The sequence below is a fragment of the Salmo trutta genome, chromosome 28 (genome assembly GCF_901001165.1).
Source record: "Salmo trutta chromosome 28, fSalTru1.1, whole genome shotgun sequence".
Classification (NCBI taxonomy): Eukaryota; Metazoa; Chordata; class Actinopteri; order Salmoniformes; family Salmonidae; genus Salmo; species Salmo trutta.
In genome coordinates this window covers 44,002,184-44,015,582 of record NC_042984.1, presented here as the reverse complement: position 1 = coordinate 44,015,582, position 13,399 = coordinate 44,002,184, and the positions used below count along the sequence as shown (strand labels likewise).

Genomic DNA, 13,399 nt, shown 5'->3' with positions numbered 1-13,399 from the left:
CTACTTGGTTAAATGAGGATTAAATGAAAAACAATGTGCCTTGATTCATGTACTGTAACATATGTCTTCCGCCTCAGTGAGAAGTTTATGGTGAGACTGAACAAAAATGGAGGGCCAAAGAACCCAGAGAAGGTGGACCGTCTGTGTGCTCTCTTCACGGTAACTCTCCGCTCTCCACCCTTAGATGATGGCTCGTAGGATTTTAGCTTAGATGAGCTGTTCTTAGATATGTTGTAAAACGGCAACAAATGTAAGTAATGTGTTGTGTACGTAAACACATGCCTCACATCCATGTACTTTGAGGAAACTACAGTATTTTCTTGTTAATTGTGGGTTTTATTTTTAGGATCTGAGCAGTAAAGACCTGAAGAGAGACCTGTACATTGTAGCACATGTCATACGAACTGGTACGCCTATGTGAGATGGAGTAACAGAAATATCACAATGTTCATTCCAGGAAACCTTGGAAAGTAGCATTCCTCATATAGAGCTAATGCGTTGTTGTTGATGTTGTTGTCTCCAGGTCGTATGTTGTTGAATGACTCAAAGAAGGGTCCGCCCCACGTGCAGTACAGGAGACCGTACGGCTGTGCTGCTCTGGCCATGAGTGACGTGTTCCACACCATCACTGACCTCAAAGAGGAGAAGGACTTTGTGCTGAAAGTTTACACGTGAGTCACTGTCTGATCCTGACTCGCATTCTACATTTCAGTCATTTAGCAGATGATCTTATCCACAGCGACTTACAATGTATTTATTTATTTGACAGGGACAATGCACATGAACTAACATTTAAACTAAAGTTTTTCAAAGTACTAAACTGCTCTTTTGCTGATACCACATACTATAGCGGATGTAGCTGGAGTCTTTGTAAATAGGGACACCATCTAAATTAGTTAAGTATGAGGTGATAGCCAGAATAACTGAACACTAGTGTGTCATCAGCCTTTCAGAAAGCTATCTCTATTAAAATGACAGAAAAACTATCTCTGGAGACAACGCCATTGGCTGTAATTCTGCTGTTTTTACCGAGGCATGAATGTTCTACCAATGTTGTGTGAATGTTCCCTACCAAGCTCTTGACTGTTTTGATGTGTTGTGCGCTTGGACCAGAATGATAATGAAGTGTCCTCTGGAAAATCAATATCTGCTCAACCAGGGCCTAAGATTGTGCTCCTGGTGTGATGTGAATCTGGCTCCCTCTGTTAGGCACCACTCGAGACACTCCTGTACCCCCGCCAAGCAATGAAGAGATTAGAGAGGCAGAGAGAGAGGAAGACTGAAAGGCAGAGAGAAAGAGATAGAATGTGTGTGTATGAGAGCATGATGAAGATGACACTTAGACAAATGAACAAAGTTAGAGGACAAAGTTTGATGAGGAGTAGAAGGGGAAAATAACACCGAACGAAGCATTCTGACTCAGTGACTCAACAGATAGCTATAGCACATCTCTTACTGTATGTCCTCCTATCCTCCACCTCTGTCATCATGTATTTTGGATGTGGCCTAGCCCGACACTACTGATTTCTACTGTGGCACTGATACTCTTTTAAATGCCCTTTTACCCACATACACTACAGGGCAAAATGTATGTATGTGGACACATGCTCGTCAAACATCTCATTCCAAAATCATGGGCATAAATATGGAGTTGGTCCCCCCTTTGCTGCTATAACAGCCTCCACTCTTCAGGGAAGGCTTTCCACTAGATGTTGGAAGTTTGCTGCGGGGACTTGCTTCCGTTCAGTCACGAGCATTAGTGAGGTCGGTCATTGATGTTGGGAGATTAGACCTGGCTCGCAGTCGGCGTTCCAATTCATCCCAAAGGTATTCATTGGGTTGAGGTCAAGGTTCTGTGCAGGCCAGTCAAGTTCTTCCACACCAATCTCGACATACAATTTCTGTATGGTCCTCGCTTTGTGCACGGGGGCATTGTCATGCTGAAACAGGAAAGGGCCTTCCCCAAACTGATGCCACAAAGTTGGAAGCACAGAATCATCTACAATGTCATTGTAGCGTTAAGATTTCCCTTCGCTGCAACTAAGGGGCCCGAACCATGAAAAACAGCCCCAGACCATTATTCCTCCTTCATCAAACTTTGCAGTTGGCACTATGCATTGGGGCAGGTAGTGTTCTCCTGGCATCCGCCAAACCCAGATTCGTCCGTCGGACTGTCAGATGGTGAAGCGTGATTCATCACTCTAGAGAACGCGTTTCCACTGCTCCAGAGTCCAATGGTGGCGAGATTTACACCACTCCAACAAACGCTTGGCATTGCGCATGGGGATCTTAGGCTTGTGTGCGGCTGCTCGGCCACGGAAATCAATTTCGTGAAGCTCCCGACGAACAGTTCTTGTTCTGACGTTGCTTCCAGAGGCAGTTTGAATCTCGGTAGTGTATGTTGCAACCGAGGACAGATGATTTTTACGCAATGCGCGCTTCAGCACTAGGTGGTCCCGTTCTGTGAGCTTGTGTGGTCTACCACTTCGCGGTAGAGTCGTTATTGCTCCTAGACGTTTCCACTTCACATAACAGCACTTACATTTGACTGGGCAGCTCTAGCAGGGAAGAAATTTGACGAACTGACTTGTTGGGAAGGTGGTATCCTATGACGGTGCCACGTTGAAAGTCACTGAGCTCTTCAGTAAGGCCAATCTACTGCCAATGTTTGTCTATGAAGATCGCATGGCTGTGTGCTTGATTTTATACACCTGTCAGCAACGGGTGTGGCCTGAAAAAGCTGAATCCACTAATTTGAGAGGGTGTCCATATACTTTTGTGTATATAGTGTATCTTGCCTTGAAAAGGCTTGATACTGTACACTAAAGAAATTGTGCATTATAAAATGAACAATTTTTATGATGATGATTATAATTAGCCCTTTGCACGTCTCCTCAGAAAAAGCAAGCAGCGTTGGGAGCACAGAGCTGCCTCCTAAACTGTCCGCTCCGATAAGGCTCCAGCATGTGCGTTTCCCCCCATGCCTCTCCCAGGGGCCCTTGGGCCTCCTCTCATAGTGGAGAGGAGAGAACTTGCTGTCAGCTCAGCTTAGTGGCCTGTGAGTTTGGGGTAATATGCTGCTTGATAGCGTGTCCCCCAGCTGGTACCTTTTGTCCAGGAGGAAAACGCTTCTGGGACATGCTGTTCAGTTAGTCCCCCGGCAACCATCCAAATCTCTCCATCTGTCCCCCTCTAATGTGTGTGTGTGTGTCGTTAATGCTTCTCTCCATCTTCTCTTTTTCTCCAGATGTAATAATGAGAACGAGTGGTTTCAGATCCACGAGAACATCATCCGCAAGTCCAGTACCAAGTACTCAGCTCCTAGCACCAACTATGGTACATAGGATGACATCATTCAGGACTGTACATCTGTGGGGTCAGTTCCATTTCAATTCAGTCAATTCAGGAAGTAAAAATTGGAAATGAGTCATCCTCATCGAAGATAAATGGCTGTTTTCAATTCTGTTTTCAATCTCCTAAATTGACTAAATTGAAATGGAATTCTAGGACATTGTATGTTGTTAAAGGGTGTGAATTACTAACTAAGAAAGAAAGAAAGAAGGTTTTAGACATGTGTTATGAGATGCATATGTTACAGGCCCTGTCTGTCCTCGAAGATTGAGTATTGATCACCATGACCGTGACAATAAGCATTAAGGTTAACCTGAAGGAAAGGGCTGTTATTATTGATGTTTAACTGCATATGTACAGGAGATAGAGGATATACTGTATTATCGGTGGTTAGATATGTCAGTTCAAACAAACTTACATTTTAGTTTGACTGATAGAACGTCTTGATGTCCCTCAGTGTTTTTTTCTGCATCTCTCACTGGTATATTTCTGCAGCATAATGTGAGTTACTGAATTCAGTCATCTTGTCTTGCTCCAAAACCCTTCTCTGTTTTTGTATTCTTAATGCCACCCAACCACTTTTTCTCTCTCCTATTCCTTGCTCTGACTCCCATCTCGCCATCCATGTTCCTGTCTCTACCTCCCCCGCACTCTGATTAACATCCCTTAAATACCCCTCTTTTCTTCCCTCACCCTCTTTCTCTCTTTCATTCTCTCTTCTTTCTCTCCCTTTTCCTTCTCCTCCCTCTATCATCCTCTTTTGCTGGCGTGCTCCCTCCTTCCCTCCCCCCCTCCCCCTCCCCAGGCCTCATCATCTCTCTACAGCTGCTGCGGGGGGAGCTGGATCAGATCAGGAGGGAGAACCAGGCTGTGTTCAGCAGGTCCCTGGCCATCATGCGCAAACTGGGCTTTTCTGATGTCATCGTGCCAGGTGAAGGGTAGGGGGTAGGATGATAGAACCCGGCCATGTTCAGCAGGGCCTTGGCCATTACACACAAACTGGGCTTTTCTGATGTCATCGTGCCAGGTCAGGGGTAGGGGGTAGGATGATAGAACCCGGCCATGTTCAGCAGGTCCCTGGCCATTACACACAAACTGGGCTTCTCTGATGTCATTGTGCCAGGTCAGGGGTAGGGAGTAGGGCAGGGATCATTAACTACATTCAGTCATGGTGCGATTTGTTCTTGAGCGGATGATCAGGGGGCCGGAAAATATTAACAAATCATTTGAAGACTGCAAATTGACGGCAAAAAGCACAAACAGATATAATATTGGACTAAAACAGAATCATTTAAAAATGTGTATACGATCAATTTTATTTTGTTACTTATCTTTAACTCTGCATTGTTGGAAAATGACCCGTAAGCATTTCACTCTTAGTCAACACCTGTTGTCTACAAAGCATGTGACAAATAACTTTGATTTGATCACATACGGTTGAAATAGGAAGTTTATTAAGTCATTAAAACTAGTTTTTCAGCCACTCCACAAATTTCTTGATTTTGACAAGTCGGTTAGGACATTTACTTTGTGTATGACACGTCATTTTTCTAACAATTGTTAACAGACAGATTATTTCACTTATAATTAACTGTATCACAATTCCAGTGGGTCAGAAGTTTACATACACTAAATTAACTGTGCCTTTTAAACAGCTTGGAAAATTCCAGAAAATGTCATGGCTTTAGAAGCTGATTTGCTAATTGACATCATTTGAATCAATTGGAGGTGTACCTGTGGATGTATTTCAAGGCCTACCTTGAAACTCAGTGCCTCCTTGCTTGACATCATGGGAAAATCAAAAGAAATCAGCCAAGACCTCAGAAAAAAAATTGTAGACCTCCACAAGTCTGGTTCATCTTTGGGAGCAATTTCCAAACGCCTGAAGGTGCCATGTTCATCTGTACAAACAATAGTACTGTCACGGTTGTCAAAAGGAGAAGAGGACCATAGTGCAGCGTGTGTGTCGTTCCACATTTTATTTATACTGTGAAACTATGCAATACATAAATACACTGAATGGGAAAAAAACAACAAACCGTGACGCAGAGATGAACACATACACAACTCAAAATTAATCACCCACAAAACCCAGGTGGAAAAACCCCTACTTAAGTATGATCTCCAATTACAGACATTGAGGACCAGCTGCCTCTAATTGGAGATCATCCCAAACAAAACCCAACATAGAAATACAAAACTAGAACCTAAACATAGAAATAGAAAACATAGGGAAAAAAAAAACCTGTTACGCCCTGACCTACTCTACCATATAAATAACATCTTTCTATGGTCAGGACGTGACAAGTACGCAAGTATAAACACCATGGGACCACGCAGCCGTCACACCTCTCAGGAAGGAGACGCGTTCTGTCTCCTAGAGATTAACGTACTTTGGTGCGAAAAGTGCAAATCAATCCCAGAACAACAGCAAAGGACCTTGTGAAGATGCTGGAGGAAACAGGTACAAAAGTATCTATATCCACAGCAAAACGAGTCCTATATCGACATAACCTGAAAGGCTGTTCAAGATGGAAGAAGCCACTGCTCCAAAACCGCCATAAAGACAGACTACAGTTTGCAACTGCACATGGGGACAAAGATCGTACTTTTTGGAGAAATGTCCTCTTGTCTGAACAATTTTTTATTTTTTTGGCCATAATGACCATCGTCATGTTTGGAGGAAAACGGTGGATGCTTGCAAGCCGAAGAACACCATCCCAACCTTGAAGCACGGGGGTGGTAGCATAATGTGTTGGGGTGCTTTGCTGCAGGAGGGACTGGTGCACTTCACAAAATGGATGGCATCATGAGGAGGAATATTATGTGGATATATTGAAGAAACATCTCAAGGCATCAGTCAGGAAGTTAAAGCTTCCAAATGGACAATGACCCCGAGCATACTTCCAAAGTTGTGGCAAAATGGCTTAAGGACAACAAAGTCAAGGTATTGGAGTGGCCATCACAAAGCTCCGACCTCAAGCCTATAGCAAATTTGTGGGCAGAACTGAAAAACCGTGTGCGAGCAAGGAGGCCTACACACCTGTCTCAGTTACACCGGCTCTGTCAGGAGGAATGGGCCAAAATTCACCCAACTTATTGTGGGAAGCTTGTGGAAGGCTACCCGAAACGTTTGACCCAGGTTAAACAATTTAAAGACAATGCCACCAAATGCTAATTGAGTGTTTGTAAAATTCTGACCCACTGGGAATGTGATGAAAGAAATAAAAGCTGAAATAAATAATTCTCTCTACTATGACATTTCACATTCCTTTCATGTTCTTCAAATAAAGTGGTGATCCTAACTGACCTATGACAGGGAATTTTTACTCAGAATAAATATCAGGAATTGTGAAAAACTGAGTTTAAATATATTTGGTTAAGGTGTATGTAAACTTCCGGCTTAAACTATATGCACGGGAATACTTTGGAAAAGATATCCAAAATTAAAATGACATGGAGCTGATTTGCTGGTGTTTTTACAGTTTTTTTATGTCAAAAAATAATTGTTCAATAGTAATGTTTTTTTGGGCTCAGAAAACTGGCAGGGAAGGCAAATAAAATCAGCCACGGGCCAGTAGTTGGGGAACCCTGAAGTAGGGGATAGGGTGTAAGGGCCTAGGGAGTAGGGGGTAGGATGACAGAACCAGGTGTTCAGCAGGGCCATCACATGCAAACTGGGAATCCCTAACATCATCTAGCCACAAAGTCAAAATTAGCTATATCGTAAAAATGTATGAAAACAAAAATGTGCTTTTTAGTCTTAATTTACAGTTAGGGTTAGCAGTGATGGGTAAGGCTGTGGTTAGGTTTAAAATCTGATTTTAAGATGATAAATTGTAGAAATAGGCGAGGTTTATGACTTTTCGGCTGTTGTAAGTAGTGACGACCGGGGTAGAAAGTAGGGAGGGGTTCCAGAAACTATGGCTAGTGTTTCGTTCAAGGGAAGTGAATAATTAGGTGAGCGAACCAGATGTTCAGAAGGACACCAGTTGGACAGACACAGTTGGACACCAGACACCAAATTGCTCACAACCAGATGTTTCACTTGAAATAAACACATTTCAGTTAGGTCTGTACTGGGGAGAATGTAGGCAGTTGTTCTATACTTCTGACAACATTTTGGTCAGAGGCTAAAACCATGACCATTTGTAAACAAATAACTGAGGGCTTCAAAGAGTAAAGGACCATAAAGTAAGTTGTGTGTGCGCGTTTGTGAGGTTTGTGCATTTCTCTGACATGTTTATTTCAACTTGTTTCATCATTTGGCATCCCTCTTCTAGGCCTCAATTGAGATTAATACTACAGTGCACACACACACACACACACACACACACACACACACACACACACACACACACACACACACACACACACACACACTAGTTTGAACACACCTACTCATTCAAGGGCTTTTCTTTATATTTTCTACGTTGTAGAATAATAGTAGTGAAGAAATAGTAATAACCCAAAAAGTGTTAAACAAATCAAAATAGATTTTATAACCATATTTTTTAACCGGTTGAGAGAATGCCAAGAGTGTGCAAAGCTGTCATCAAGGCAAAAGGTGGCTACTGAAGATTCTAAAATCTAAAATATATTTCATTTATTTAACACTTTTTTGGTTACTACATGATTCCACATGTTATTTCATAGTTGTGATGTCGTCACTATTATTCTACAATGTAGAAAATAGTAAAAATAAAGAAAAACCCTTGAATGAGTAGGTGTCGACTTTTGACTGGTACTGTAAATAACAGTAATCTGATTTTATAAATAACTGCAATATCTTCTTTTACTGTAGTCATTTATATATTTTCCATTAAGCACTGACCTCACAAGGGGTGCTGAGACGGTTATAAGCTAGTGTGTACATTACAGCTCAGGAGGGAAATTTTTGTTGTTGTTGACAAGAACAATAATGTTTGGTGTCATCGCTGCATCCTTGTTCATAATGTTCACACTCAGCTGTGCTACCCCAGGATCACTTGGGGCTCAGGTAAATTATAGAAGAAGACAAAAACAGAGTATAATTATAGGTAAACGAACAATTCCGTGCTCATGAAATTTCCATTCGCAGCACATGGGGGACAGGTTTTGTACTTGGAAGGTCTATTCCTCTGAACTGTAGTGACATTGTATCTGGGAAGGCCTGAGAGAATAGTCTAAAACTGAACACTGTGTTAGTGCCTAACGTCATGGTTTGACTGTGTCCGTATCCTAGGTGACACTCGTAATGACCTGTACCTGACCCTGGAGCGTGGGGACTTTGAGAGGGGGGGCAAGAGTGTCCAGAAAAACATTGAGGTCACCATCTATGTGCTTTACGCTGATGGGGACACACTCAAGGTAATTCTACAGCATGAGGAATTGATAATCTGAAGAAATATGTAGAATCGCCTCCAGGGGGCAGCTGGAAGCAGTGTTTGTATATAATGCACTACCGTACCAACATTGTACCTTAGGGCTCAGACACACCAATAGTGTTTGCTGGTCAAGAGTACTTAGCACCTCTGAATATAATTTGCGTACAGAGTGCACACTGATTTTACATGTGGAACCGCAAGAAAAATGGCGGCAGTCAGGCACCTACAGCAGGTGGTACCTAAAACACAGCATGCTGAACGACTGACAGACAAAAGCTATATCCAAATTCTATTGAGCCTTAACTCCACTGGGCGCCAATACAGCACGTCTTATGTGGATAATAATAAATGGTCATAAAGTGAGCTCCAAAAGTATTGGGACAGTGACACATTTTTTGTTGTTTTGTACTCCAGCACTTTGGATTTGAAATGATACGATGACTATTAAAGTGCCAGCTTTATTTTTTGGATATTTTCATCCATATTGGGTGAATTGTTTCGAAATTACAGCACCTTTTAATACATTGTCCAGCCATTTTAGGGGACCAAAGATATTGGGACCAATTCACTTATGTGTATTAAAGTAGTCCAAATGTAAGTATTTGGTCCCATATTCATAGCACACAATGACCACATCAAACCTGGGAATATACACATTTGTTGGATTCCTTTGCTGTTTGTTTTGGTTGCGTTTCAGATTGTTTTGTGCCCAATATAAATAATTGGTAAATAAAGTATTGTGTCATTTTGGAGTCGCTTTTATTATAAATAAGAATAGAGTATTTTTCTAAACACTTTTACATTCATGTGGATGCTATAATGATTACAGATAGTCCTGAATGAACCGTGAATAATAATGAATGAGAAAGTTAGACGCACAAATATCATACCCCCAAGACATTTTTTTGGGGGGGGTATGATATTTGTGTGCCTGTAACTTTCTCACTCATTGTAAACTCAGGAAAAAAAAGAAAAGTCCTCTCACTGTCAACTGCGTTTATTTTCAGCAACTTAACATGTGTAAATATTTGTATGAACATAAGATTCAACACCTGAGACATAAACTGAATAAGTTCCATAGACATGTGACTAACATGTTGAATAGTGTATCCCTGAACAAGGTGGGGTCAAAATCAAAAGTAACAGTCAGTATCTGGTGTGGCCACCAGCTGCATTAAGTACTGCAGTGCATCTCCTCCTCATGGACTGCACCAGATTTGTATTTTTCTTGCTGTGAGATGTTACCCCACTCTTCCACCAAGGCACCTGCAAGTTCCCGGACATTTCTGGGGGGAATGGCCCTAGCCCTCACCCTCCAATCCAACAGGTCCAAGACGTGGTCAATGGGATTGAGATCCGGGCTCTTCGCTGGCGATGTCAGAACACTGACATTCCTGTCTTGCAGGAAATCACGCAGAGGACGAGCAGTTTGGCTGGTGTCATTGTCATGCTGGAGGGTCATGTCAGGATGAGCCTGCAGGAAGGGTACCACATGAGGGAGGAGGATGTCTTCCCTGTAACGCACAGCTTTGAGATTGCCTGCAATGACAACAAGCTCAGTCTGATGATGCTGTCACACACCGCCCTAGACCATGACGGACCCTCCACCTCGAAATTGATCCCGCTCCAGAGTACAGGCCTCGGTGTAACGCTCATTCCTTCGACGATAAACACGGATTCCACCATCACCCCTGTTGAACACCACGACTCGTCAGTGAAGAACACTTTTGCCAGTCCTGTCTGGTCCAGCGACGGTGGGTTTGTGTCCATAGGCGACGTTGTTGTCGGTGATGTCTGGTGAGGACCTGCCTTACAAAAGGCCTACAAGGCCTCAGTCCAGCCTCTCTCAGCCTATTGCGGACAGTCTGAGCACTGATGGAGGGATTGTGCGTTCCTGGTGTAACTCGGGCAGTTGTTGCCATCCTGTACCTGTCCTGCAGGTGTGATGTTCGGATGTACCGATCCTGTGCAGGTGTTGTTACACGTGGTCTGCCACTGCGAGGACAATCAGCTGTCCTTCCTGTCTCCCTGTAGCGCTGTCTTAGGGAAACAGTGTTTAAACCCTTTACAATGACCTCTCTTTACAATGACCACAGGTGCATGTTCATTAATTGTTTATGGTTCATTGAACAAGCATGGGAAACAGTGTTTAAACCCTTTACAATGAAGAACTGTGAAGTTATTTCGATTTTTACGAATTATCTTTGAACGACAGGGTCCTGAAAAAGGGACATTTATTTTGTTTGCTAAGTTTATAAGCATTGGAGTCAACATGGGCCAGCATCCCTGTGGAAAGCTTTCGACACCTTGTAGAGTCCATGCCCCCAAAAAATTGTTCATGTTCTGAGGGAAAAAGGGGGTGCAACTCAACATTAGGAAGGTTTTCATAATGTTTTGTACACTCAGGGTATACTGTAGATCTATAATATCATGGGCTGTTTTATTTTTTTTCGGTCAGTCGCACTCCATTCCATAGGCTGCTTCACTATTTTCAATTTCATATTTTCTTTACATCTGGTATTATAGGCCTGTGTGTGATTAGTTTTGATAGGCTTTAGTTTAGGTGTAGTGTACTGTATGGCTGCATTTTGGATACAATTGACAGCTGGCACTGGTCTGAATTACTTGACTGCCCCTGCATGGTGCGAAAGAGACCCTATCTAAATCAGTGAACATACTGCATCTAAATCACAGGGCTCATTTAAAGTTGCTGATACACAGGAACATTTGCTGCCACAAAATAGTGATCAAATTAAGAGTACCTGTCCTCTCTCTCTGTTCCCACCATCAGGACTGTATCAGTCTGGGTAGTGGGGAGCCAAACACAAGTGAGCACCGGTCCTTTGTCCTCTACCACAATAACAGCCCTCGCTGGAGTGAGATGATCAAACTACCCATCCCCATAGACCGCTTCAGAGGATCACACCTGCGCTTCGAGTTTAGACACTGCTCCAGTAGGTCAACAGCTCTAGACATGACTTACAAAATATTATTGTTATGAACTTGATAGCAATACAGAATTGTGTATGGTATTGTCTATGGTGTGTAGATGGTATAAACTATACGGTAATGCCTTTGTGTCTCTCCTCAGCTAAAGACAAAGGGGAGAAGAAGCTGTTTGGTTTTTCCTTCACTCCTCTGATGAGAGAGGATGGGACCACGCTATCAGACGAGAGCCATGAGCTCTATGTCTATAAGGTGGGGTCACACAGACATGCACCAATGCTTGCATATAGCAGCTATTCTACATTATTCTGTCATTTCTATCTAACACATGTCTATGTTGTGCCTCTGTTCCCCAGTGTGATGAGAATGCAACATTCAGTAACCAGGGCCTGTACCTGAGCATGCCCTGCTGTAAGGAGGACTTCAACAGCTGCCTCAACCTGCCCTCTACCCTGCCCTTCCAGAGGAACCCCAAGGAGACCTTCTGGGTCTCCACACAGCTTTGCTCCACCAAGCTCACCCAGAACGGTACAGCTAACTCACTACACTGTGCATCTCACCACACTCACACAGCTCTATAACAGAGCTTTGACTGTCCTAGCCTCCGTCTTTAGCCAGAGCTTTACATCTATTTCTGTCTATTCTATTCTTCTCTGTTTCCAGTGGACCTCCTGGCCCTACTGAACTGGAAAGCCCACACTGACAGGGTGTTGGACATCCTGGGCAGACTACGCCACATCAATGGAGAGGAGATTGTCAAGGCAACACTCTTTTAGTCAATCAATACATACATCTAGGAAAACCCCCTCTCGACTGTTTGGCCAAACACTAACAGATCTGTGACATATTTTTGGGGAACTATGATGATGAAATGATTTAGCTGGCTCCTCTCTCCTGCAGTTCCTACGAGATGTCCTGGATACACTGTTTTGTCTCCTGGATGACAACACCGATAAATACGGACCATTGGTTTTCCAGTCATTGGTAGGTCAAGATGGAGAGATCATTCAATGGAATGGAATATAGTGCCTGTGTATGTGTTACTACATGTGTGAGAATGTGCACGTGTGTGAATGCATGCCTGCATGTGTGTGACTACATCGTAATCTAATTTTCTCCATTATGTCTAAAACCCATCTTTTGTTTTCCTCTCTGTCTGTCTTTTTGCCCTCAGGTGTTTATCATCAACCTTCTCAGGGACAGTCGTTTCTACCACTTCCGGCCTGTTATGGAGGCCTACATACAGAACCACTTTGCAGGAGCTCTGGCCTACAAGTAATGTGCCACGTATACCATTTAAACTGCTTCTGTTGTTTGAGAGGTCTTGATGTCAGTATCATGTTGCTGAGTGGAAACCATAGCAGTTTTTGTTTTTCTCATAACGTATTATACAAGATTTGTCTTGCTCTCTGCAATAATACAGAAATATAGTATGACGCTAACGTGCATTTTCTTTGTCTTATATGGCCATGGGATCCCCCATGTTTTACACACTTTACTCTGTGTTCTTGTAGAGAGCTAATCCGCTGTCTGAAATGGTACATGGACCGCTCTGCTGAGGTTGTCAGACAGGATCACATCCAAGAGGCCATGAAGGTAAAGCTCACATCAGGACATGAGAGGAGGTCTGGACAAACACTGTTAGACACTCCAAACATGCAACATTTAGACTTCACGCCTATAGATGAAAGGAAACATGACATAACACAACAGAACACATAATATAAAGATAATGG

General features: G+C 42.9%; 1 protein-coding gene across 1 annotated transcript in view; it reads left to right on the top strand.

Annotated features, from left to right (window-relative positions):
* The window catches only part of LOC115166312 (dedicator of cytokinesis protein 3-like), a 69,567-nt gene that overhangs the window by 36,372 nt on the left and 19,796 nt on the right, over nt 1-13,399 (top strand). The window contains 13 exon segments of the mRNA XM_029720216.1: nt 78-159; nt 347-407; nt 524-671; nt 3,248-3,336; nt 4,157-4,282; nt 8,576-8,700; nt 11,509-11,671; nt 11,809-11,915; nt 12,020-12,191; nt 12,327-12,424; nt 12,564-12,647; nt 12,838-12,938; nt 13,178-13,259. Coding sequence (XP_029576076.1) covers nt 78-159; nt 347-407; nt 524-671; nt 3,248-3,336; nt 4,157-4,282; nt 8,576-8,700; nt 11,509-11,671; nt 11,809-11,915; nt 12,020-12,191; nt 12,327-12,424; nt 12,564-12,647; nt 12,838-12,938; nt 13,178-13,259 — 1,438 coding nt within the window.